The 26,352-nt window shown below is 35.9% G+C and overlaps 1 protein-coding gene across 2 annotated transcripts in view; it reads left to right on the top strand.

Annotated features, from left to right (window-relative positions):
* Positions 1-9,254, top strand: part of LOC113419540 (contactin-3-like) — a 210,520-nt gene extending 201,266 nt beyond the window's left edge. For both annotated transcript variants that reach the window (XM_087954589.1, XM_087954591.1), the window contains 2 exons: positions 3,320-3,488; positions 7,155-9,254. In XM_087954589.1, coding sequence (XP_087810715.1) covers positions 3,320-3,488; positions 7,155-7,249 — 264 coding nt within the window. In that variant the 3' untranslated portion in view covers positions 7,250-9,254. The remainder of the gene's footprint in view (positions 1-3,319; positions 3,489-7,154) is intronic.
* The last annotated feature ends 17,098 nt before the right edge of the window (positions 9,255-26,352 follow it).

The raw sequence follows: 26,352 nt of genomic DNA, 5'->3' as shown, positions 1-26,352 counted from the left end.
TCAAAACAAACTCAGACCCCATAGACAGATGGATGGATGGATAGATAAAATAAGATGTAGCAAGGAACAAATATATGTCATTATAACCTGCAAGTACTCTGGGATTGGTACAATATTGATTCTTATTTATTCATATTCATATTGATGATACGTATTTATATATTTATGTATTTTATGCTGTATCATTACTGTGATTATTGTGTATTCATAGTTTTGCAGTGTTAATTCGGAATAATGTCAGGTTTCCAAGTGATGAAATCCATTTAAAAAAAAAAAGAACAAAGTCCATCTTCAAAAAAAATTCTTTTATTTAGGAAAGCATCAAATTGGCAAAGTCCATGGTAATTCTGGATCTGACTCAACCCATAATTACCCCACAATACTACAAGTTAGAAACACCTCCCCCCCAAAGTCACATTCTCCAATAGAAGTGACTCAACGTTGCTCGATGTCATAAATCTCCACCCCAAGGGGCTCAAGCCCGAACAACTCTTTTCCCACAGGAAGAAAGATCACCTAGCCAAAACACTCTCTTTATCTCCACTCATCCCCTCTTAGGAATGTGTCGAGCCCGAAACCCTTCCCCCATGACTGCCACAGAGAAAGTAAGAAAATGAATATACAGTATATTAAGCCTAACGAAAATGGCTACACATATGTCAATTTTGGGCTTGACGGCTGGAAAAATAAACACAGATGGCTGATGCTTCATTTAACATCTTTATAAACATAATAAGTAGATTTTACAAACCAGTTGTAGATTTCTCCAACATGGAGCAACTCAAACAGAAACATGTTGCAAGTAACTTCAGGAGCAATTCAGGAGCTAAGAAATAGACATCAGATTCACTTTAGTTCAGCAGGTAAGCACAAGGAGAGAAGCAGTTTCATCTTCAATAGACATCTAATAAGCAAAAATTAATCCTTTAGTATGTAAATAAAATATATTTTATTTAAAAAACTCAGGGTCCATTTAGGTGAAATTCCATGCATTGGGTAGGCTATCCATATCATAACCTTTGTGCTGTGAAGAATCATATATCTCTCAACATATGGCTAGCACTGAATTGCAATCCGATGCAGATGTGGGAAGGAGTCCCACAGATGGCATAATGACTCTACAGAAATAGTCATCCTTATGACTTCCAGTTTATTTCATTCCATTTACCCTCCAAATTTCCATTTATCAACCTGTGTCTGATATGCAATATATTCAGTCCTTACTGGAGGATTTGGGAGTAGCTAATTTCCCAAAGTTTTTCCTAAAAAAAATGCGTGCTTCCTTAAATCTAGAAGAAATTATCCTGAGACTGCAGATAGCTTACTTCTTCATGTAGATACAGTTATATATATTTATTGCATAAAAAGTAAAATGTATTAGTACTATATAATAAAGGGAAAGTTAAGATTTCTGAAGAAATATGATTAAGATTAGAATGCACATGATTTTGTTATTTCTTGCTACATAATATCATGAAACTATATACTGCAAAACCTCAATTGAATAGAATCAAAATCACTGCAGTATTATTACCACTTTATAAATCCTTAGTAAGACCATACCTGGAATACTGCATCCAGTTTTGGTCACCACATTACAAAAAAGATGCTGAGACTTTGGAAAAAGTGCAGAGAAGAGCAACCAAGGCCTGGAGACTAAAACATATGAAGAACGGTTGCAGGAATTGGATATGCCTAGTCTAGAGAAAAGAAGGACTAGGGGTGACATGATAGCAGTATTCCAGTATTCCAATATTTGAGGGTCTTCCACAAAGAAGAGAGGGTCAACTTGTTTTCCAAAGCTCCAGAAGGCAAGGCAAGAAACAATGGAAACTAAACTAAGGAGAGAAACAACCTGGAATAAAGGAGAAACTTGCTAACAGTGAGAACAATTAACTAATGGAACAGCTTGCCTTCAGAAGTTGTGGGTACTTCATCATTAGAGGTTTTTAAGAAAAAATGAGACAGCCACTTGTCTGAAATGGTAGGGGATCTCCTGCTTGAACAGGGGCTTGAATTAGAAGATCTCCAAGGTCCCTTCTACCTCTATTCTGATTGATTGATTGAATATATTATTTGGGGAGAGGGAGGAAAAATGCCTGTTAAATCTGAATATCTGTTAAATCCAAATGTAATACTTAGTTAATAGGCATAATTATTTAATTGCTGTTTTATATCTTTGTACTAGTGTGCTTTAGTTGACTAATCATATGATTATGCAGATGATGTAAAATGAAAAGTATATAATTATGCAATTATATTGATCATCTGAATTGCTTTGGAAACAAAGATTTTGTCCATTGTTTGGAGTAAAGTTGTAAGTAAAACTTTGTTGGTGAACCTGAAATTTATTGAATAGAAGTCCAGACAATTGAGGTTGTACTGTGTACATTGTTTTCTTACAGTTCCTATCCATTTAATTTTTCAGTCTTTATCTTTATACATCATCCTTTCTTCAGCAAATTCTATACAGCATACAATCCTCTAACTATAGCCCACCTGTGAGACAGTGGTTGTCCAAGACTATTCAATAAAGCAAATAATATGAACATAAGAAGCAAAAGTGTTAAGTATTCCTTAAATAGCCTATTCCTTGAATGACTTCTGGGAACTCATGTCTTGGGCTTGTGGATGGGACCAATTTAAGGAACATTTATTATATTACACCTTTCTCCTTTCTTCCTGTTCTTTCAACTTATGATATACTATTGGGGGAAACTAGGAAAGATGAAATAAGCAATCTGAAAAAGTTACTGTATGCAGAAGTCTGACCATCAGTAACATTAATGATAATATTTTTGAATATGCAGAACAAAATCCATTAGAAACTTCTTTTAATTAAGCTTCTTACTAAAGTTCTTATATCAAAATCTCTATTCCTTCAGTCCATATATTATGAATGGTTTAATAAATTCTCTGGACTATGGCCATTTGTATGTTAATTCTATTGTTTATTATAATGGAATTCTGCATGTTGTTTTGAAATGAATAAGCATTTAAATATAGTATGCAAGACAGAATAATTTCTTGCCATATGCAAGCTTCTTATGTGGTTCATAAATATTCACATTTTTGTTTGCTTTAATATCCATGTATCATAGTCCTACTTACATACTTACCCGAATTCTTGGTAGAGGTAAAGACAAATTCCAATAAAATAATAATCTATTTGTTTAAAAAATCCTATGACTGTGAAACCAAAACATTCAGCCACTTTTTCATCCTTTTTCAGGAATCTTTTTTTCTTCTATCTATAAATGAGATTAAATGATGATTAAGTAGTATCACTAAAGTCTTCACTTTTCTTTTGATGCTGCAGATTTTATATTGGACTAGCAGTCACAGCCAGCTCAGTATCCTGGACACAAATAGAACATCTGCAGAACTTTTGCTTCCTTTAAACGATGATTATGTTATAGAAGTGAAAGCAGTGACTGATGGTGGCGATGGCATTAGCAGTGACCAGATTAAAGTCCCTAAATTAGCAAGTATGTTTATAGAATGATAATGTACAACGCTTTATTAAAATATGGTTTATCTTCGGGATGAAACTTAATATAAGATGTGAATGTTATTTGATGAAAGAAATTGATCTTGTCTTTCAGAAGAATTTGCTTCCAAATAAAGGGCTGTGCTAAGATTTTCTACTTTTAGCATATTATTTTGCATAATATGGCCAAAACAGGAGGTGAATGTTCAATTTAAAAAGCAGAAAGTGTTTCACCCCTCATTTACAATCTTCTAAGAGTAGATTTCTACAAGGAAATAGCAGGAACTGAAGAATGCTTAATTTAGGAAATTAAGGAAAAATATATTTCGTGAATTTGTATAAATATCTATATTTCCAACTAGTTATTACTGATAGATCAAGCATATATTCTATTCTTGTAATATATGTATGAACTCAAACCTTATTTTAAAAGTATATTGTGCATATCAGTGAAGATACAGTAAGTGATACAATCTGGCAAACTGTGGCTGATCCCAACAAAGCTAGGAATAGTCAGATCTTGCTAATACCTGGTTAGGAGACCACTCAAAAAATCCCAGGGTTGTAAATTAGGTTATACAACTTTTGATTGATGTATTGATTGATTGAATTATGAAACTATCCAATGGCAAAACAAACCCCAACATAAATAAATCCATATAGTTACCAGGAACCAGGCACAACTTTTCAAAACAAAGTTACATTTAACATATGTTTTGGAATTAATAATATAGGTATACCATATTTGCCGGCGTATAAGACAACTTTTTTGCCCCGAAAAACATGCCTCCAAGTAGGGGGGTCGTCTTATACGCCGGTATATCCACTGCCGGCTTTCGGATGCTTGTTGGACGCAGCGAAGGCGCCTCTGGCTTCCCGGATCCCCTGCGTCGCTTCCGCTTCATCCCGCTCGCCTCGCTCCGCCCGAGGCTGCAGCCTTCCTGCTCTTCCCACGGCCCCTGGCACTCCGCCCTGCCGCTGCAGCCCCGGGGATTTCTGGAGGGCGTTTCTGGTGGTGGTGGGGGGTCGTCTTATACGCCGGCAAATACGGTAGTCTCTTTGCAAACAAAACACAAAAGAAGAAAAGGATAAAAGGCCAATATTCAAAAACAGGGTAACATTAGAAATAAATTCCTGTGCTTTAGACCTATTAACAATTTAATTGAAACAAATGTTTCTTAGAGTCCTAAAATCTAAAAACTTCTTGAATGCCAGAAACCTGTGCTTAATTGGAAAGATGAGATTTATTGGCTGTGTAAACATAATCAAGCCCAAACACATAGTCAGCATTTTCTGTTTTAACTTCCACAGACAATTGTTTGTGTTGAACCCACAGGCTACTTTCACACACTAAATAATTTCCAAACAAATTAATTAATTTGATGGTTATTACATTTTTGAATGTCAAAGCCTGGATCAGTAATTGTATTTGCAAAGAATGACAAATTAATATTTTCATTGGTAGAGACAATTAATATTTACCAGGCTTTTCAAAAACATCATAGAATTACAATCTGAAGAAACAGTGGCTGACAAAAGATGTATCAATAGAGAGAAATATTTGTAGTTTAGAATTGAAATCAGGGGTACTTGGTGGTCTCTGAGCTTGATTATTTTCTTGCAGATGTTTCAATACTAGATGATATTACCTAGTTTAGGTATTGAAATGTCTGCAGGAAAACAGCCAAGCTGAAAGATCACCAAGGATCCCTCAAAAGATATGTATTTATTAGGAATGCTACCCACAGTTAGGTCTTCATTGTTATTTTATACATAGGGATTTTGACTAACTTATACAGGCTCCAAACTCTAATTAAGTACACTTACTTTTTCAGTGGTCTCATCCAATTGGATATTATCAAGAACATGAAAGATACAGCTATCTTATCTTGGAATGGTTTCCCCTTTTGCCAAGAGTGAAAGCATTAAGCTTGAAGATTCTTATCAGTAAAGAGATCATCAAGTCGAAGGACTCTTTGTTTATATCAGATGAATAAGATCTGACTAACTGAAACAATAATCGGAAACAATTGTTTCCGATTAAGAAACAAGTAAGGAGTTTCTGTTTCTCTTAATTAATTGGATTGAAAATGAGAAACATCTTACCGATAACAATAACCCAATCAAGAATTAAGGACAAATTTCTGAACAGAACAATTAATCAGTGGAACAACTTGCCTCGAGAAATTGTGGGTGCTCCAGCACTGGAGGTTTGTAAGAAGAGATTGTGCAACCATTTGTCTGAAATAGTACAGGGTTTCCTGCTTATGCAGGGATTTGGACTAGAAGACCTCCAAGGTCCTTCCAAGTCTGTTATTCTGTTATTCTCAATACTTAGCAGGAACAGGGCAGAATAAATTGCCTCATTATGATCCTTCAGTGACTAAAATAAATGCTTGCTTAATTCTGTACTATATACTCAACCACTACAATAATAATAGATAAAAAGTAATTATTTTTACTTTTAATAAAAAGTAATTCTATCATTATATTTTATACAAATTGGAGATTCAGAATAGTGTAATGTCAGTGGTGTGCATAAAGCCATCAAATAGTAAAATATTACTATACAGTACGTATACAATGCTAACACTAAGAAAAATATGAAATTATTCATTAAAGAAAACTTAGCAAGAAATGGAACATGGTGTTTCTATCAGTTAGTAGGAACCAGTGGTGGTATGCTACCAGTTCAGACCTGTTCACCTGAACCGGTAATTTTAAAAAAGCCTCCCACAATCAGCTGAGAAGAGGTGGGGAAATGCTACAATCAACTGAGAGGAGAAAGAAGAGAAAAGTGCAGGATTGTCCCTGCCACCCACCCCCCTGCGCTTTTCTCTTCTTTATCCTCTCAGCTGATTGGTGCTGCAGGTCTCAGCTGGTGTGGAGAAAGCTGCATGCCAGCATTAGACAAAGCACGCCCACCAAGCCACGCCCACCGAACCGGTGGTAAAACAATTGGAATCCCACCACTGGTGGGAACATACGTATATTATTGAAGCTGCATAGAACACTTAGTAAACATTATATAGAAAGTTCCCAAGAGAAAAAAAAACCAAGTATTTCCATAACCTTACAGTCCCTTTTAAATATTTCTTTAAAGGCATGTCTGCTTACATCTCTTCTTCTAATTATTGCTAGATTCCATCTAAGCAGCTAGCAATATATAATGTATAGAATGACACACAGAGCAATTTCAAACACGTATTTTAGTTTTAATATTTTTTTCAGTTATTTGGAGCTTCCCAATGAATACTACAATAGTCTTGCAAGCAACTACAGAAAAATAAGGATGAAACACCTGTAAGGATTTTTTTAAAAAAATGCCTTTGAGGGCATCTTAACTCCTGGCAACTACATAGAATTTTTAAGCAACATTTTTCAGAAGCAGTTTGCCCTTGTCTTTATCCTAGGGCAGATAAAATTACCCAGCTGTTTTCTTGCCACAGGCAGGACTATAATTCACAGTCCCCCAGTATCTATCCCAGTGCATCAAACTCGCTCTCTGGGAATTGAGTCAAAGTTTACTGTATGAAGTTGTGGTTGAAGGCAGGTTTTAAAAAAACCTGTGAAAAATCACAGAAGTTTTATAAATCCAAAGAACATTGAGTGTTTAAAATTCGCATTCTTCTTCCACTAATCTTTTGTTTTTCATTTGTTTCAGGTATGGATGCAAGAGGAAGTTGTGCAGAAATTTTAAATTGCCTCTCCAGTTTGATGTCAATAACTCTGTTCTTGATTTTCAATGCAATATTGTGATAGTGTATTTTCAGACCAGGGGTATCATTTACTTTAAAGTGCTTTTTAAGACAACCATTACAAGACCAACAGAAATAATAGGTGGAGTTAATATGCATGCATTTACTACCAGTCTGCATTTAAACATTTTTTATCCTTTCTGATACTTCATTCTAAAGAAATAAAGATCATGTCCATCTCAAACAATTCCTTCTAAAGGAATATAAAATGCCTTAAGACTTAATGAACCAAAGGACTTTTTACATTACATATTTCTGATGTGACAAAAATAAGAAGATGGGCATTGGAAAAAGTTTTGAGAGTCTTTATGTTTTCCAAGTAACAAGAAATTATTTTAACGTGATCTGAAATAAAACATTCTATTTTTAATTTGCATTAATTACAAATTATATTTCACCACTGTTTGATGAAAAACCCTGAATAATTTTCTTAAAGCCTCTCAATGCTAGACTTCATTTGAATAAATGATTATCTCTGTTTATATTCATATAGACTATACATATTTACTTTTGTTGTAAACAGTTAAATATAAAAAAGTTAAGTATATAAAAAAAACTAGTCTGCTAAAAAGTTTATCATGCTGCTTTATTTTTTGACTTTATTAATGTTTGGTAGCTTCTGCTAGTTTTTTTCTGATTTTGTTTGTTTGCTTTATTTGTAGAGGCTGTTCAAGGAGATAGTATTCTTCTCTGTTCAAGACTGATGCAATCTCCTAGAATGTCTTAGTTGAAAATGTATTCGTACAGTTTCAAAATTTAAAAATGGAAAATCCCAGGACCGGCTTTTACATTAGAGCACTGAATGATATATTATCTTTTTCATGTCTTTTCACCCACATAAAAAAGGAACTGCGCTTCTTTTTGGTTCAAAACCATATTAATTTATGAAGGTAGTTCAGAAGCTTTACAGGACAAATTCATTTGCAGCTCTGTCATCCATACAACTATCAATTCGGCCCTTAACATTTAGGATCCTCTTGATATATCAAACTCTAAAAGTATCTGCATTTATTTTATTTATGCTTGCACATCCTTTTAGTAAGCTACTATGGCTCTTCTTGTTCTCTTAGTTTTACATTCTGTTTTTGTCTGTATTAGTATTTTTGCATTTTTTTTTAGAAGTGCCCAGAAAAGAACATCACACTTTCAGTACAATACACCAGAGCCTCATAGCCAGGAAATAACTTCCTTTATTATATGTAATGTGTTTGAATATGCATCCCTCAATTTGGTGCTGTCCTAAATGCCAGGTTTCTCTTTGGATGTAGGTCCAATTGCAATGTTTCCATCCCATTGTTTAGAACTATTCTGGATTATATATTCATTCTTGTTCTCTTATTTATATAAACAAATTTAATTTTCTTTTTGACCAATGTTTTCATTGGAAATAATGTATCCCTGTTTGGCATACCTTGTTTACAATTTCAATGCTTCTAAAAATAATTCTCACTCCAAATACAATTTGTATGAATTCACTTTTTCTGACCTTTCTACTGAATACTTGAGGTAGACTCTTGAACAAGATCTGTAAAAGTTTAAACATTGCTCTATATTTTATTAGGTTTTCAGAACAAAAAATTTCACATGACTACAGCTTTGACAATTTCTCCTTTTTGGTCTGTATATAATGTACATAGTAAAATATAACACTGCAGCTACTGGCTCCTCAACATGGAAAATGGGAAATATTGATGCTTCCAAACACTTGTCTTTCAATGGGAATAAAGTTCCTCTACATAATACATAGCAAATGTTCATCCACTGAATGGTAAATTCACCATTCATGTTATAACAAAATTATACACCATGTTCCTATTACTACCATTTTCATGATCAACTTACTGAATTTACCTTCTACTGCTATTGTCTCCATGAGATGTTTAGAATATACTAGTTTCATATTGAAAAAGTTTTGCCTAATTTTCTTTCAACTATTAGCTGTGTGTATATATCCTATGGCTATCTGTATGTATTTTTTTATTCTAATAAAATATTTATAATATTGAAAATTTCTAGTTATGTGAGAATTTCAAATATTTCAGTATAATGGTAAAATCATAGATGGTTATTCTTTCTAATGTTTGTGTCCTTGTTATACATATAGTAGTTAAGCAAGAAGCCAAGTTTAAAGATATGCTTCTGTTTTAAAATTGTTAAAGTTGTTTATGCTTTTTATCAAATACATAGATATTCTATTTGGGATAGAATACCTATGTATTTTATAATTGGGGGGCGGGGGTAGAGTCAGGGTGACTGAATGGAGCTGAGTGTTTACTGGGATCTGGTCAGAATAAACGCTCAGCTCCATTCAGTCATCCTGATTCTACTCCAAAAATAATTAAAAATGCAGGGTTGTTAAAGGCAGTTTTTATAGATATTTTATTTCTAGAAAAATCCAAAATATATTCTAGTTTGAACTCCATTCATGAAATGCACTAAATAAGGCTTATCATATTTAATCATGAATATATTTATATAATCAGAAGTATAAACTAGAACCGTGCCACGTGTGCTGGGCATGTCAGCCATTGCCTGTTGCTCTTCTGGGTTCTGGCACTTGGTGCCAAAAAGGTTAGCCACCATTGAACTAGAACATAGGATCTTCTATAATTTATAGAAGTTTCTTAACATATATTTTAACTAAATAAAGTAAGTTATTCATCAAGACAGACAATTCTAAAAAAAATCTACAATTTTAGACAACTCTAAAAAAAAAATCAGGTGTTCAAACAAGAAACAAAGATAAAATTAGCTTTCATCAAATTTTATTTAATACTTTCATTTTATTCCTAAAGCAGATTCAAATCTTTCAAACCATAAGGCTAAGCTTCCTTAGCTGTACTTTTTAAATTAGGACCGTGCTACACGAGACTTAATTATGTTCAATATCAACTTTATGGGATTAAAGGATTTGTGAATTGAAGAAAGATGTGAAGACTGTATGTGGTAAATTATATAAACATTGGGCTGGACCCAGAGTTGTCCCTCTATGAATAGAATAACACGGAAAACAGAAAAAGGCACCATCTGAATGTTTCAATTTCTTTTACCAGTCACCATGCTCTAGAGTCTAATACACTTTATAGAAGGGTTTTCACTAAATAAATACATAAGGTGTTTGTACTTGCACTGAAAGTTTTTAAAAATGAGAATCCCTACTCTTGCACCATTCCATGATATTCCAAAATAGCATGGCTCTCCGTACACTGCCTTCAGCATACTCTAAACTATCCCAAAAGTGGTTTTAGAAATTGTTCTCTTTATAATTGCTCTCAAATGCTACCATGCAGCTCAAACGCATTTTCTCAAGCCAAATGTGAAAGAAATGTAATCCTTTTTTGCCCTGTTGCAGACTCGAATAGGGAAGTAACTGGACCATATTATTAAAAAACAATATATTTTTGTATGTATTGCTGGGTGCCATGAAGCCTCTTATTTAACCCATTTAAAGAGCCAAATGTGGATCAAATGTGATCCATAATTTCCACATGAGCTTTGTGATTCTGATCCAAGAGCTGAAAATAAAAGGAGGTGGAAGTCCATCTGTAGGCAAGCTGGCATGACAGGATATCTCCCAATGTTTTAAATTCTGAAGAGCTGAACAAAAAAGAATAGTTGTTGCTACATTTTTTGTTCTCAATTAGAAATATCCTTTATAGATGAGGATAGAAGACTAGATTTATAACATTGCCAGCTAAATACACTCCACTCAGTGAAACCAGAAAGCTTGATTTATGTGGTGTCTCTTGTACAACATATCCAGCACTAAAAAGACATGAACTAGGTAATCATGCAAGATCAGTACTGTTTGTTTGTTTGTTTGTTTATTTGTTTATCAAATTTATATGGCTGCCCGTCTCACAAAACTGATTCTGTGTGACACAACAATCCCCAATGACAATATATAACAATTGTTATCTAAAACCAGTATGCATTATTACTAAGAAACATGAAAAACTATAAAAGCAGAACTAAAAAAGAGAAATAATAGAGGGATATCAGTAATAAAATTGTATCTACAGTACTTTGCAAAAATATTAGGCAGTTATGCTTTCAGAGATAGAAGTTTTAATAGTTTATCAATTAACAAAATGGAAAGTAAATGAACAAGAAAAATCCAAGTCAAATTAGTATTTGGTGTGACCATCCAGCTGCACAGTGTGTTTTCTCTCTCTCTCTCTCTCTCTCTCTCTCTCTCTCTCTCTCTCTCTCTCTCAAAAGTGATAGTGCTGATGTCTCGGGGGGGGGGATCCACAATCCAGATGCCACAGCAAAAAAAGCCCACTGCTTAGGGCCCACCAAATGTCGATCTCTGGAGAATGGAACCATTCTATTAGATCTGGGTAGGTGAAAGCAGGAAAAGATGGTGCCTCAAATATTCTTTATAGCACTTTAACTATCAACACCAGCATATTGAACTGGATCCAGAAACAAACTGGTAACTATTGCAGCTAGTGATGTAACGTGCTCTAGCAGAGACATATATAACTTCATTCTGCTTCAATTTGTAGCAGGTGAAGGTTTAGCTAGTCTTCAAGGGCAGTCCCATATAGAGTGTATTGCAATAGTTCAACAAGGAGTTGACCAGGGCATGAGAGACTGTGCGTAAGGCCCTTGGTCCAGGAAGAGGCTCCATTGGCACCCAATACAATGTTGTGCAAAGGCCTTCCTAGCCACAACTGTCATTCACTGCTCTTCAAGCAAGAGTTATGAGTTCAGGAGGATCAGATTGTGTTCAGATTGCACACAGGGTCTCTATGGGATAGTGCAAGCCCATTCAGCATTAGAAAGATATAATCATACAACCAGAAGATCCTCAAACCCAAAGCCAATCAATATTGTCAGGGTTCATTTGAACCCTGTTCCCCATTCAGAGCCTCAGAAGATAGGCTGTATAGATCATTATGACATCATAAAATGGGTCCCCAACTCCTGGACCATGGACCAATACCAACCGGTCCATAACCTGTTAGGAACGGAGCTGCACAGCTGGAGATGAGCGGCAGGAAACTCCACATGTGCAGGATCTAGATTGCATGCTGCTCCTCCCCCTGCCCCTGGTCCCCTGATCAATAGAAAAATTGTCTTTCACAAAACTGGTTCCTGTGCCAAAAAAATTGGGGACTCCTGCTCTAGCACATTCTTCATTCTGCTTACTGAAAATGATGATGACAGATGATAGTGAAGAAGAAGAAGAAGAAGAAGAAGAAGAAGAAGAAGAAGAAGAAGAAGAAGAAGAAGAAGAAGAAGAAGAAGAAGAAGAAGAAGAAGAAGAAGAAGAAGAAGAAGAAGAAGAAGAAGAAGAAGAAGAAGAAGAAGAAGAAGAAGAAGAAGAAGAAGAAGAAGAAGAAGAAGAAGAAGAAGAAGAAGAAGAAGAAGAAGAAGAAGAAGAAGAAGAAGAAGAAGAAGAAGAAGAAGAAGAAGAAGAAGAAGAGAGAGTCAACATAATATCCAAATAACTTGAAGGCAGGACAAGAAGCAATGAATGAAAACTAATCAAGGAGACAACCATCCTAGAACTAAGGAGAAATTTCCTGGCAATTAGAACAATTAATCAGTGGACTGACCTGCCTCCAAAACTTGTGGATGCTCCAATATTGGAGGTTTTAAAGAAGAGATTGGACAACCGTTTGTCTGAAATGTTATAGGGTTCCCTCCTTGAGCAGGAGTATTGGATTAGAAAATTTCCAAGGTCCCTTCCAACTCTGTTAATCTTTGGATTCTGTTACGATGTTGATGATTTATGGACTAAAGGAGACAACAAATATTGTTGAGATAAGATACAGTAAGTTGGAACCAAAATCAGACCCTAGCATTTAAATATTGTCTCATCATGGTTGTGTTGCTCAGAATATCAGCACCCTCAAAATTGGATACTTTCCATATCTGATAGAATATGGAGGTTAACTGTAATTTGCATAGTTGCACAGAAATAATTTAAAAGGCTATAGCTGAGTCAGAAATTTCTCCTTGCTTGGCTCCTGGCAGAAGATGCAGCATGGAATCTATGGGGTTTAGATGATACACATCCAAAACAAAGATTTGTATATATAAACTCAGGGGTGGGCTGCTACCGGTTCACACTAGTTCAGGTGAACTGGTTGTTAATTTTATGGCCAGTTCAGCAAACCAGCAAATCCCATCCCTGGCTGGCCCTCCCAGGAATCTCTGCATGGCCTGTTTTGGATTGCAGGTAAGTGCAGGGCCTGCGCAGAGGCTCAGGGAGGGCAAAAAATGGACCTCGTGGAAGTTCCAGAAACTTGGAGACAGGCCCATTTCTGGCCTCGGGAGCCTAGAGTGGCTGTTCAGTCCCTCCCAGAAGCTCGAGGAAAGTCTCTGGAGCCTGAGGAGAGCAATAACATCCCCCCATGGCCCATTTTTGCTCCCAGGCCAGGGTGTTGCAGGGGGCCAACTAGGCCATGCCCACTATGGCCACACCCATCCAGCAACCAGGCAGAGAACTGGTTGCTAAATTTTTTGAAGCCCACCCATGTAAACTATGCACTATGCATATATGAATTGGTATTTAAAATTAACACAGTAACACACATTGCTTTCAGTATTGATTATTGGATATCAATCATAAACACACATTTGTTTATTCTGCCTTTTTGGAAGGAATAAAAGTGCTGAGCAGTTCAGCTGCCAAAAAAATGACATAATCTTGTGAATTATACACATTTTATTCAAGTTAAGCTATTGCATTCCAAACACACTGAAACATGTCTTTGCTTGCAGATGGGTTTCAACTATTTTTTTTTAATTTGTTTTAGTAATCCAAAGAGTAGGGAATGTATTCACTAAAACCAATTATTTGTTTGGTTTTTTGACTAAAAAATCAAGAATGCATATAATTTCTGAACTGATGACTATAACAATCAGGGTTTTTTTACAAGGGAAAGAAAAGGAATAGAAAATTACATAGCAATTCTGGTTGGGAATTATGGATTTTATAGTCATACTACACATCTGGAGGAACACGTCTGGTAAGATTTATCTTAGTTTTCTCTATAAACCAAGACCTATCAGCGAACAAAATCCCCTGTTATTGCTTTGGTCCTGAATCCATTCATGCTAGAACTGCATTTTAGAATTGCTCATAAAATTATCTTGATAATTAAAAACAATTTCCCTTCAATTTAATCTTAAACAAATTGTACTCATACTTCTTTTCATGAGAAAAATTAACACCCCTCTCCCAAAGAATGTGATGGTTTTCTCATGGGGTGTGTATTGCATTATTGACTTGACTGAATTACATGGGCAGAGGCATTCAAAGCTACTGTAGTCATGATGACACCAAAATGACAAAACATGGTTATAATGTCATGATGAAAGCCCCTAGCACAATTGTCTGTGATGTGATAACACAAGTACAATAGTGATAGAGTTTGTGCCTCACTCCTGTTGTTCTGCTGGGAAATACTAAACATTCTGGAGAGAGTTAACTAGGTATAGCTTTACTATGCAGAAAAGCATGATGATCATTGAGAAAAGACACTTGGGTGGAGACAAGTGCAAAATATATATCTTCCCAGTATGTATATTGGTTTAATAGATATTCATATGATTCATTATGAATACTCAAGCACAATTACATCATGTTACATGGACATTGTTCTTCTAGACCAGAGGTGTCAAAGTGGCAGCCCATGGGCCAGATGTATAATGCACAGCAATGCCTACCCCAGCTCCGTGAAGGGGAAAAACATCACGATGTCATGTGATGGCAATGTGACCCTGCTAGTTTGACACCCATGTTCTAAATAATTTATAGCCTCTCTGTTCCATCTTTCTTTATCTGGAAATAAGGACCAATTCTTATCATTTTAAGACTAAGGTGGTCAATCCAACCCATAAAATACAGTATATCTTTTGTTTCCACCCCTTGTTTGCAGTGGAATTCCTGCTTTGAAGTTTTTTCAGATGAGTCAACATGAGCCTCCAAGAATCACAAACTTGAAGCACAACCAAAAACAAGTTCTAAAATAGTTCAAAAGATTAAAAAAAAACACAGAAGTTTTTATTTTTAGAAACTGAAAGATTTCAGCACAGTACTACATTGCCCCTTTAATTAGACTCATTAATTATATTCCTGCCAGTTTTTATAGAGGCTCAGCAGGAAATATTTCATGAAGAATTTATCCAGTTTATTGAACTATTATTTACAGGAGTTTGAACTGAAATTCCTAAAGATATGCAATTCATGTTTGCTTTTCTGGGATTTGGCAACTCATATTGGTATTTTAGTGGCAGAATGCTGATAAAAGCAAAGAACCATTAGAACCAGAAGTAGTTTGGGTGGCAAGGAACCTTTGTGTTACAAAAGTAAGGGATTGTAGAAACCGATTCAATTTTTGTTTTGTCTCTGTCTTCATTAAATAAAATGAAGATATACTGTATTTTCCATAGGACAAGCTGTAAAGCTAAAATGAAAATAATATTCTAGATAAATAAAAATAAAAATAAAATAAAACAAATAATTTAGACTACCTAGCATCCATCTAAAGTAGTCAAACAAGAAATTACTGGTTTTTCATCAAAACTATGTATCATGATCCTAAAATTGGATTCTGTAGCAGGTTAGAAAGTTCCCATTAAAATGTTAATTTAAAAAAAGAATTGAAAAAAAAAATCCAAGAAATTATAGGCACTCTGTTTTAACATTTCTCCAAAGTCCAAAGGACTATTAAAGTTAAAAATTACATATAGCAAAACAGATCTAGCCGCAGAAAACATGGTTTTTAAGACAGGTACATTTTCAGAAAATGTAGTTTATTGCAAGTTATCTAACCATTGATTGCTCAGGACTTACTCCTTGGTAAAATTAGTGACTTGACATGCATTACAAAGACCTGACTAAGAAGGAGCAGAAGTAGAGTCAAACTTTCCCAGGTGTCTCCACCAAGTTATTCCACAATGCAGTAACCTAAAATTGGAAGGAAGGTGGCAGGGTTATAGTCTAGAGCAGGGGTAGGGAACCATGGCCCTTTTATGACTTGTTGGCTCAGGAATTCTGGGAGTTGAAGTCCACAAGTCAAAAAAGGGCTGTGACTCCCCCCCTCCCCAGTCCCAGTCTACAGAATTCCTATCTTTCTGACCAGTAGTCTACCTACTTTGCTGCTTTGCTGCTGCCATCCATCTTGCCTGGAATCAATTAGCCTTAGGAATCTGTCAGTAACCATCCAGCTTGTTGTAAACAGTCTTCCTTTCTTAGCTAGATGAAGTATATGATGTGACCTAATTTTCTTTTCTCAGTGGCAAAAAAACAAAACCTCAACAAGGAAGATCTTTCAAATTACGTGTAAGCCACTCTGAAATATTTGATTCTTAAGTAAGGTTATTGAGAAACTCATGGCTCCAGAAATATCTGCATATAATAGATTTTCTGAAGTCCTTTTTATCAGAGTTAGTTCTAGAATATGGGTATTTCTTTAGTCACTTGATGACAAAAACTAGGCATGCTCTAATTCTTTTAGGCCTCTGATTAACTTTCAAAATCATCAACCTTTCTAGCCATCTGGTAGGATTGGTCGCTGAATATTCTTTTCCAAAGGTCATGATATGCCCAGAAAATAATGCTGAGGGAGTAGTCAACACATAGGTTATTTATTTATGGTCCTCTACAATTTCTAGCTTGTTTCCTAGAGCAGAAATCTGGACTAAATAGACATTTTTTCCAATCCAACTTTTCTTATATTCTTCATAGTGAAGCATAGAAATTATATGGTATATATATAAAGGCATAGCAATTATATGGTGTATATAAATCAGAACTAAGTAACTATTTGTGGCCTGGATATATTTTGGTAGTGGTGCTATGGTGGTTAATACAAATATGTATTAACATATTTGTACAAATACATATTTGTATTTGTACAAATAGGATATTTGTACAAATACAAATATCCTATTGTTTCTCTTATTCTTTTATTTTTCTTATATGTAACCATTTCATGTATTCACAACTATGTATACATTTATACTTATTATCTTGTAAACAATTGGCAAATCAAATAAATAAAAAATAAATAAAATAAATAAAATGTTTTGATTAAATATTTGTAGTCTGTCTCATATACAGGTGAAACTCAAAAAATTAGAATATCGTGCAAAAGTTCATTTATTTCAGTAATGCAACTTAAAAGGTGAAACTAATATATGAGATAGACTCATTACATGCAAAGCAAGATAATTCAAGCCGTGATTTGTCATAATTGTGATGATTATGGCTTACAGGTCATGAAAACCCCAAATCCACAATCTCAGAAAATTAGAATATGACATGCAATCGTTAAAACAAGGATTGTACATAGAACAATATCGGATCTCTGAAAAGTATAAGCATGCATATGCACTCAATACTTGGTTTGGGCCCCTTTAGCAGCAATTACTGCCTCAATGTGGCGTGGCATGGAAGCTATCAGCCTGTGGCACTGCTGAGATGTTATGGAAGACCAGGATGCTTCAATAGCGGCCTTCAGCTCTTCTGCATTGTTCAGTCTCATGTCTCTCATCTTTCTCTTGGCAATGCCCCATAGATTCTCTATGGGGTTCAGGTCAGGCGAGTTTGCTGGCCAATCAAACACAGTAATCCCACGGTCACTGAACCAGGTTTTGGTGCTTTTGGCAGTGTGGGCAGGTGCCAAGTCCTGCTAGAAAATGAAGTCAGCATCCCCATAAAGCTCATCTGCAGAAGGAAGCATGAAGTGCTCCAAAATCTCCTGGTAGACGGCTGCATTGACCCTGGACTTAATGAAGCACAGTGGACCAACACCAGCAGATGACATGGCTCCCCAAATCAACACAGACTGTGGAAACTTCACACTGGACTTCAAGCATCTTGCAGTATGTGCCTCTCCATTCTTCCTCCAAGCTCTGGGTCCTTGGTTTCCAAATGAGATGCAAAAGTTGCTTTCATCAGAAAAGAGGACTTTGGACCACTGAGCAATAGACCAGTTCTGTTTTTCTTTAGCCCAGGTAAGACGCTTCTGACATTGTTCATTGTTCAGGAGCAGCTTGACAAGAGGAATACGACATTTGAAGCCCATGTCCAGGGTGTGGTGGCTCTTGATGCACTGACTCCAGCCTCAGTTCACTCCTTGTGAAAGTCCCCAACACTTTTGAATGGCCTTTTCCTGACAATCCTCTCTAGGCTGTGGTCATCCCTACTGCTTGTGCATCTTTTTCTTCCACACTTTTCCTTTCCACATAATGTTCTATTAATGTGCTTTGATACAACACTTTGGGAACATCCAACTTCTTTTGCAATTACCTTTGGAGGCTTTCCCTCCTTATGGAGGGTGTCAATGATGGTTTTCTGCATAACTGTCAGGTCAGCAGTCTTTCCCATGATTGTGATTCCTACTGAACCAGACTGAGAGACCTTTTAAAGGCCCAGGAGCCCTTTGCAGGTGTTATGGCTTAATTAGCTGATTAGAGTGGGACACTTTGAGCCTAGAATATTGAATCTTTTCACAATATTCTAATTTTCTGAGATTGTGGATTTGGGGTTTTCATGAGCTGTAAGCCATAATCATCTCAATTTTGACACATCACAGCTTGAACTATCTTGCTTTGCATGTAATGAGTCTATCTCATATATTTTAAGTTGCATTCCTGAAATAAATGAACTTTTGCATGATACTCTATTTTTTTGAGTTTCACCTGTATATACCTTATCATCAACCCTGCTCATTGCAGTCTAAATCCTATATCCATTTGGAATGGAATGGAATGGAGTGGAGTGGAATGGAATAGAATGGAACAAAATGGAACGGAATAGAACAGAACAGAACAGAACAGAACAGAACAGAATAGAATAGAATAGAATAGAATAGAATAGAATAGAATAGAATAGAATAGAATAACAGAGTTGAGAGGGATCTTGGAGGTCATCTAGTCCAGCCCCCTGTTTAGACAGGAAACCCTATACCATTTCAGACAAATGGTTATCCAATATCTTCTTAACAACATCCAGTGTTGGAGCATTCACAACTTCTGGAGGCAAGTTATTCCACTAATGAATTGTTCTAACTGTCAGGAAATTTCTCCTTAGTTCTAAGTGGCTACTCTCCTTGATTAGTTTCCACCCATTGCTTCTTGTCCTGCCCTCAGGTGCTTTGGAGAATAGGTTGACTCCCTCTTCTTTGTGACAGCCCCTGAGATATTGGAACCCTGCTATCATGTCACCCCTAATCCTTCTTTTCATTAAACTAGACATACCAAACGCCAGTTCCTTATATGTTTTAGCCTTTAGTCCCCTAATTAACTTTGTTGATTTGTGAACTCTTTCTAGGGACTCAACCAGAGGTGGCATTCAGCAGGTTCTGACCAGTTCTGGAGAACCAGTAGCGGAAATTTTGAGTAGTTCGGAGAAATACCACCTCTAACTGGAGATTTTAGAGTATCCTTCCCCTGCCACGCCCCCAAGCCACACCCACAGAACTGGTAGTAAAAAAATTTGAATCCCACCACTGTACTCAACATCTTTTTAACATCCTGGCAATCAAAACTGGATGTAGTATTCCAAGTGTGGCCTTACCGAGGCATTATAAAATGGTATTAACACTTCATGTGATCTTGATTGCTAATACAGCCTAGAATTGTGTTGGGTTTTTCGGCAGCTACAGAACACTACTGGCTCTCATTTAAATGATTGCCCACTAGGACTCCAAGATCCCTCTCACAGTTACTATTATTGAGTGAGGTACCACATATACTGTACCTGTGCATTTTGCTTTTCTTGCCTAAATATAGAAGCTTACTTTTTTCATCATTGAATTTCATATTCATTCATTCATTCATTCATTCATTCATTTATTCATTTATTCATTTATTTATTTATTTATTTATTTATTTACTTATTTGTCAAGCGATTATAAGATATAAGTATAACATAGTTATGAATACATGAAATGGATACATATAAGAAAAATAAAAAGAAACAATAGGAGAGGGACGGTAGGCACGTTGGTGCACTTATGCACGCCCCCTGCAGACCTCTTAGGAAAGGGGTGAAGTCAATAGTAGACAGTGTAAGGTTAAAGTTTTTGGGGTTTGGGGAAGAAACCACAGAGTCAGGTAGAGTATTCCAGACATTGACCACTCTGTTGCTGAAGTCATATTTCCTGCAATCAAGTTTGGTGCGGTTTACTTTGAGTTTGTATCTATTGTGTGCTCTTGTGTTGTTATGGTTGAAACTGAAGTATTCATTGACAGGTAGGACATTGCAATGTATGATTTTATATACTATATTTAGATTGGACTGAAGGTGATGAAGTTCTAGGTTTTCTAGGTCTAGAATTTCAAGTCTCGTGGCATAAGGTATTCTGCAATGTGTAGAGGAGTGGAGAACTCTTCTTGTGAAATATTTCTAGAATTTCTCAACTGTGTTAATATCAGATACGTAATGCGGGTTCCAGACTGATGAGCTGTATTCAAGTATTAGTCTAGCAAATGTTTTGTATGTCCTAGTTAGCAGTGTGATATTACCAGAGAAAAAGCTACATAGGATTAGGTTAACAACTCTTAATGCCTTTTTGGCTATGTAGTTACAGTGGGCTCTAGCATTTAGATCATTAGAGATGAGTACTCCAAGGTCCTTGACAGAGTTTGGATCATCAACAAGGTCTTGACTATTCAGCTTGGATTTTATTTTCTGATTTTTTTTTGCCAATATGTAAGACAGAGCATTTATTTGTTGAGATTTGAAGTTGCCATTTGTTTGACCATTCTGATACATAGTCGAGGTCTTTTTGAAGGGTAGCAGTATTGTCTGTGGTGTTGAATAGCTTTACATCATCAGAGAAGAGAACGCAGTAGCTCTTAATATGATCACAGAGATCATTTATGTAGAGTATGAAGAGAGTTGGTCCTAGAACACTGCCTTGGGGGACACCACTGTTGACAGGTACAGAATTTCAGAGGATGCTCCCAATTTTGACCATTTGTTATCTGTTTGACAGGAATGCTTCTATCCAGTTATGAAGGTGTCCAGAGATACCATAAGATTTTAGTTTTAGGAGTAGTTTGTCGTGTACCACTGAATCAAAGGCTTTACAGAAGTCTATGTAAATTGCATCTATTGCTTTGCCCTGATTGAGTTGTGTAGTCCATATGTTTTTGCAGTGTAAGAGTTGCAGATTACAGGATAGTTTTTTCCTGAAACCAAATTGTTTATTAGAAAGTAGGTTGTTTGTCTCTAAATGGAAGATAATGGATTGGTTAATAATTGATTCCATAACTTTATAGGTGACGCAGCATAAAGAGATTGGTCTGTAATTTTCAACTAGGCTGGGGTCTCCCTTTCTGAAGATGGGGATGACTGTGGCTAGTGACCATAGGTTTGGCAAGGAGCTGGTCCTGAAATAATTTTCAAAGATTATGCTTAGGGGTTCGACTATGGCAGTGGATAGCTTTTTAAAGAAGTAGGCACATATTCCATCCAGTCCAATATATAGAGATGGTTTTAAATTGCGTAGTGCTTTTTCAACATTGTCTTCTGTAAAATTGATATGTATTAGATCATTGTAGTTGTCTGTGATTTGACTAGGAAATATTGGGCATGATCCATTGCTGTTTACAAATACTGAGCCAAATAATGTGTTAAAGAGGTTGGCTTTAATGGTGTCATCGTTGCAGTCTTTACCATTAGGTCCTTTCAGGGGTGGGATGGACCTTGAGTCTTTTAGTTTGTTGTTTACAAAATTGTAGAAAGCATGGGTGGAATTATTAGTAGATGTTTTTCCTTTTGTTTAATGTGATAATTGGTGCATTCAGTCTTTATCTGGAGGCATAAATTTTTGTATCGGCTTTTGAAATTGGCAACATGACCAGATTTGTTTTTCTGCCAAAGTGATTTCTTTTTGGATTGAAGCTTCCTTATTGTTATGGGTAATTTGTTTTTGTTTTGTTTTGGGAGTTGTTATTGGTACATATAGTTCGATGACTGTTTTGACTTCAAGTAAAAACATGTTGTAATGGTCTTCAACAGTATTGTATCCAGTAAATAGAAATTGACAATCAAGAGATGAGAAATCATTGTCTATAAGATCATAGTTGCCTTTTTTGAAGTTACAATTGGGGTCCCATCATTATGATGATTTTTGTGTGTACGTATGTTGAGACAAAAATCAATCATGTTGTGGTCACTGTTGGAAAAGGGTTCTTTCATTTGTATTCCATAAATTGAATTCAAACTATTGCAGAAGATGTGATTGAGGCAGTTGTTAAGTCTAGTATTGTTGGTAACTAGTTGTTCCAGTTCCAGATTTGTTACAGCATTGTGGAAGGTTGAATGTATGGGTTTGGTTTTATATTCATTTAGGGCCCAGTTAATGTGAGGTAGATTGAAGTCACCAAGAAAGATAAAAGCATGTGGGCATGATGTTGCCCATGTTAGTAGTGAATTTAACTTGTTTACATGTTCGATGTCATAATCAGGGGCTCTGTAACATAATAAGAATTGAAATGTGATATTTAAGGACAGTTCACAGATGATGGTCTCCGGAAGAGCAAGCTCCTGGGTAACTTGGATGTTTTTTAGATGTAGGGACTTTTTATAGAAGATAGCAACACCACCTCCTCTACGGATTTCACGATCTGATTGGTAAACATGATAGTCTCTTACTGTGGTAATGGAGTCAGGGAGAGATGTGTTGAGCCATGTTTCACAGACAAATATGATGTTGAATTTAGCCATATTTAGTAAGAGGAGAAAGAGGTATTTTATTTACAAGGATTCTTGGATTGAGTAGTTTGCATTTAAGACCAGTTGTAGTTGGAATTGAGGTAGTTAGGGGCATATGTGCCTAGTTTTGAGTGATGGTGGGTTGGATCAGGTAGGGTTGGATGCAGAGTTGTGGGTTGTGTGACTTACTTTTGATACAATCAGCACAGTAGTCAATGTTGATGTCCTTCTCTCCATTGTCTAGACGTCTTTTGAGTTCTGTGTGGAGTTCACAGGAGCGGATTCTTTGCAGTATGGATAAGTCTGGTCTTAAGCAAAGTTTTTTGTGGATGGGATTGGTTTTTGCAATGGCGTTTATTGTATGAATGAATATACGTTTGTTGGACTCATTTTTGCAAACAACTCTACAAAATCTTGGGGCTACTGAGCTGTCATTGTATTTGAACTCAGGGACATCTCTGGTTACTTCAATGATATCTTCAGGAGAGATGTTTGTTATATTTGAGTTCCTTATGATATTGTGAACTTTGGTGATGTCGTCTGATTCATTGGTGTCTTCAAGACCAAATAAGATGGCATTTGGACGTTTCTGATCATGTTCCATGATGTCTCTGATGAATAAGGGGATATCATTTGTGGAATTATTTGATGGGATAGTAATTATTTGTGGCTGTGGTTTGATGGATATTTTTGGTTGTAGTTGTGATTGTAGTTGAGGTAGTAATATTTTGCTAGATACATTCAAGTCTGTCAAGATCCTTTTGTATCTTAAGCCTATCTTCTGGAGTGTTGGCTATTCCTGACAGCTTGGTAATCTCTGCAAATTTGATGAATTCCCCATGTTCAATTTAAGTCTTTCATGCATGTGGTAAAATAGCTCATGAAAGATTATATCTTTTAACTGCATTTGTCAGTCTGAAAAAGTACTACCTAACTCCAGTTCCACCTGAGAATACCTAAGACCCTATCACTTATTGAGTTCATTATCCCAACAGGAATATTACCAGTACATTTACAATTTCTGAAACTGCTTCTTTACCAAGATTATATTAAAAATTTCATGAGGTCAGTCCATCATCTCTTATTTTGAAGAATTAATAAGCTGAGGTGAATGGACATTAAGTATACAAGTGGCTAGGAAGATTTTTCAAGCAGCTTGGATGCCTTTTCTTTTCAACAATGCAATTCATATAACTGGCACAGACATCTATTCATATGATATCTGTACACAACTGTAACATGTCACTTGTGCAAATGATTTGAGCCTCCGAATGTCTTGCTTATGTGTAAGAAAACAGAAACTTTACTGGCATGTTAACAAATGGCCACAATTTCTGTAACAACTCACTGAATGACAGCAACAGAATCACATTCACCATTATTCCATCAAGCAGGCTTGATAATGATAGTTGTCTTTAAGTTGGTGCACTCTTTCTACTGGTTTCTGAACCTATATTCCATCTGTTTATCTGTTATTCATTGGATTTTATTTAAAGATATACTTAGTTTTCTTTTTTTCTTTTTAAATAAATTTTATTAAGTTTTCAAATTTTAAAAAAAACATAAAATAAAACTTTATACATTGTTATCAACATCAAGACATCTTTTGGATCTCCTTACATTTTTCGGTATATGTATTTACTTATTCCTTTACCATTACATCTTACTCTTGCTATAAATCAATATCTTTTATCCTTACATATCAATCTTCTCTATGGTATATTTAACATATTTATATATTCCCTCATTCTTTTCCTAATTGCCATTTTATTTTATTTTTATTTCTAAACCACTCATATCAGGCATCCCAGGCCCTATAGTAAATTGAATCTTCTCTGTCTTTTATTTTCATCATTAGCCTGTCCATCTCTATACAATCTATTATTATTTTTATAACCATGCCTTCTGGTGGAACCCCTTTTTCTTTCCAGAGTTGTGAGTACGAAATCCTTGCAGCTGTTAATATGTGTAATATGATATATCTATCTGTTTTATTACATTTTTGTGTTATTATACCTATATTAGCAAGCACTTTTTTTCTGAATACTTTTTTGGGGGGTAAGGGTGGGGGATTTATAACAGAACATGGATTTCCTGCCAAATGTTTTTGTGCCATTAGGATTTGAAATTAGTCTCTTATGGAAACTCTTACAATTATAAGTAGTCCAGGGGGTGTGAGAATACACTGCCTTTTATTACACAATATTCTTTCCCTTTTTTTTCTAAGCAATTCTAAAACAAATCAGAATAGAAGTTTCCCAATGAGCAGCCACAGAAACTGTAGAATGATGAAAAAACGTGAAACAAACAAACAAACAAAAATGTATCTTTAGTCATTTCAATGCAACAAGATAGTCTTAAAAATGCCACAAAAACAGTAGAAAACATTCTTATGCCTCCCAAGAGTGAAACCAAAACACTGGAAACTCTTCTACAGAAGAAAACTTTAAGGAAAATGTAAAAGTGATTTCAGCATATTATTACCCTGCACTGTTATTCTTTTGGCCAACCTTCTTTACAGAATTTACTTTTGCGTTTAAAGCATGTAAAAAATAGGCTCCAGCATTCTCTTTTCTTAGCTGTTCTGCCAGTTCCAACTGAATCTTCTATATAGACAGACCAACAGATATTTATGGATCAAGCTTTGCAATAACCCCACTGCCCATTTAAGAGAGAGGGAGAGGGAGAGGGGGAGAGAGAGAGAGAAGAAAAAAATTGGAAAGTACTGATTGCTTCGTTATGACAGATAGTGATGAATTCAGGCCTAAGTCTGGAAAATGGCACCTAGTTACAATACTCTTGGATCCTTAAAACTTTTCATGCTGGTCCTCAAAATAGGTGGTGGTGATGGCAAAATGAGTTGAGTGTCCTAATATCCTGTCACTTGTATGACTAATATTTTGAGAAATACAGTGATAGGAGATTGTACCGTTAATCAAGTCAATTATTAATACCTATCATTTTGTATATTCTGTCATCTCATATATCAGCACTTCAGTGGTGGGATTCAAATTTTTTTACTACCGGTTCTGTGGGCATGGCTTGATGGGCATGGCATGGCTTGGTGGGCATGGTGTGGCTTGGTGGGCATGGCTTGGTGAGCATGGCAGGGAAAGGATACTGGAAAATCTCCATTCCCTCCCCACTCCTGGGGAAAGGTTGTTGCAAAATCCCATTCCCTCCCCACCCCACTAACCTGCTTTCCAGCTCCATTCTCCTGTGCAGGCCAACAAAAGAAGACCCAGCTGATCAGTTGGGACTTGGGAGGCAGAGAATAAATCAGGGTGAGGCCAACCGGTTCTCCAGAACTGGTCAGAACCTGCTGAATACCACCTCTGCAGTGGTTGTCCTAGTATAAGAGCAGAAAGGAATCCTTGTTTTTATACAGCACAAGCTTAAATTGTGAGATTTAT

The sequence above is a fragment of the Notechis scutatus genome, chromosome 2, assembly GCF_049901735.1.
Source record: "Notechis scutatus isolate UNSWTSFEM ecotype Mainland chromosome 2, rNotScu1.2, whole genome shotgun sequence".
Classification (NCBI taxonomy): domain Eukaryota; kingdom Metazoa; phylum Chordata; class Lepidosauria; order Squamata; family Elapidae; genus Notechis; species Notechis scutatus.
This window is presented reverse-complemented; position numbering and strand designations above follow the sequence as displayed.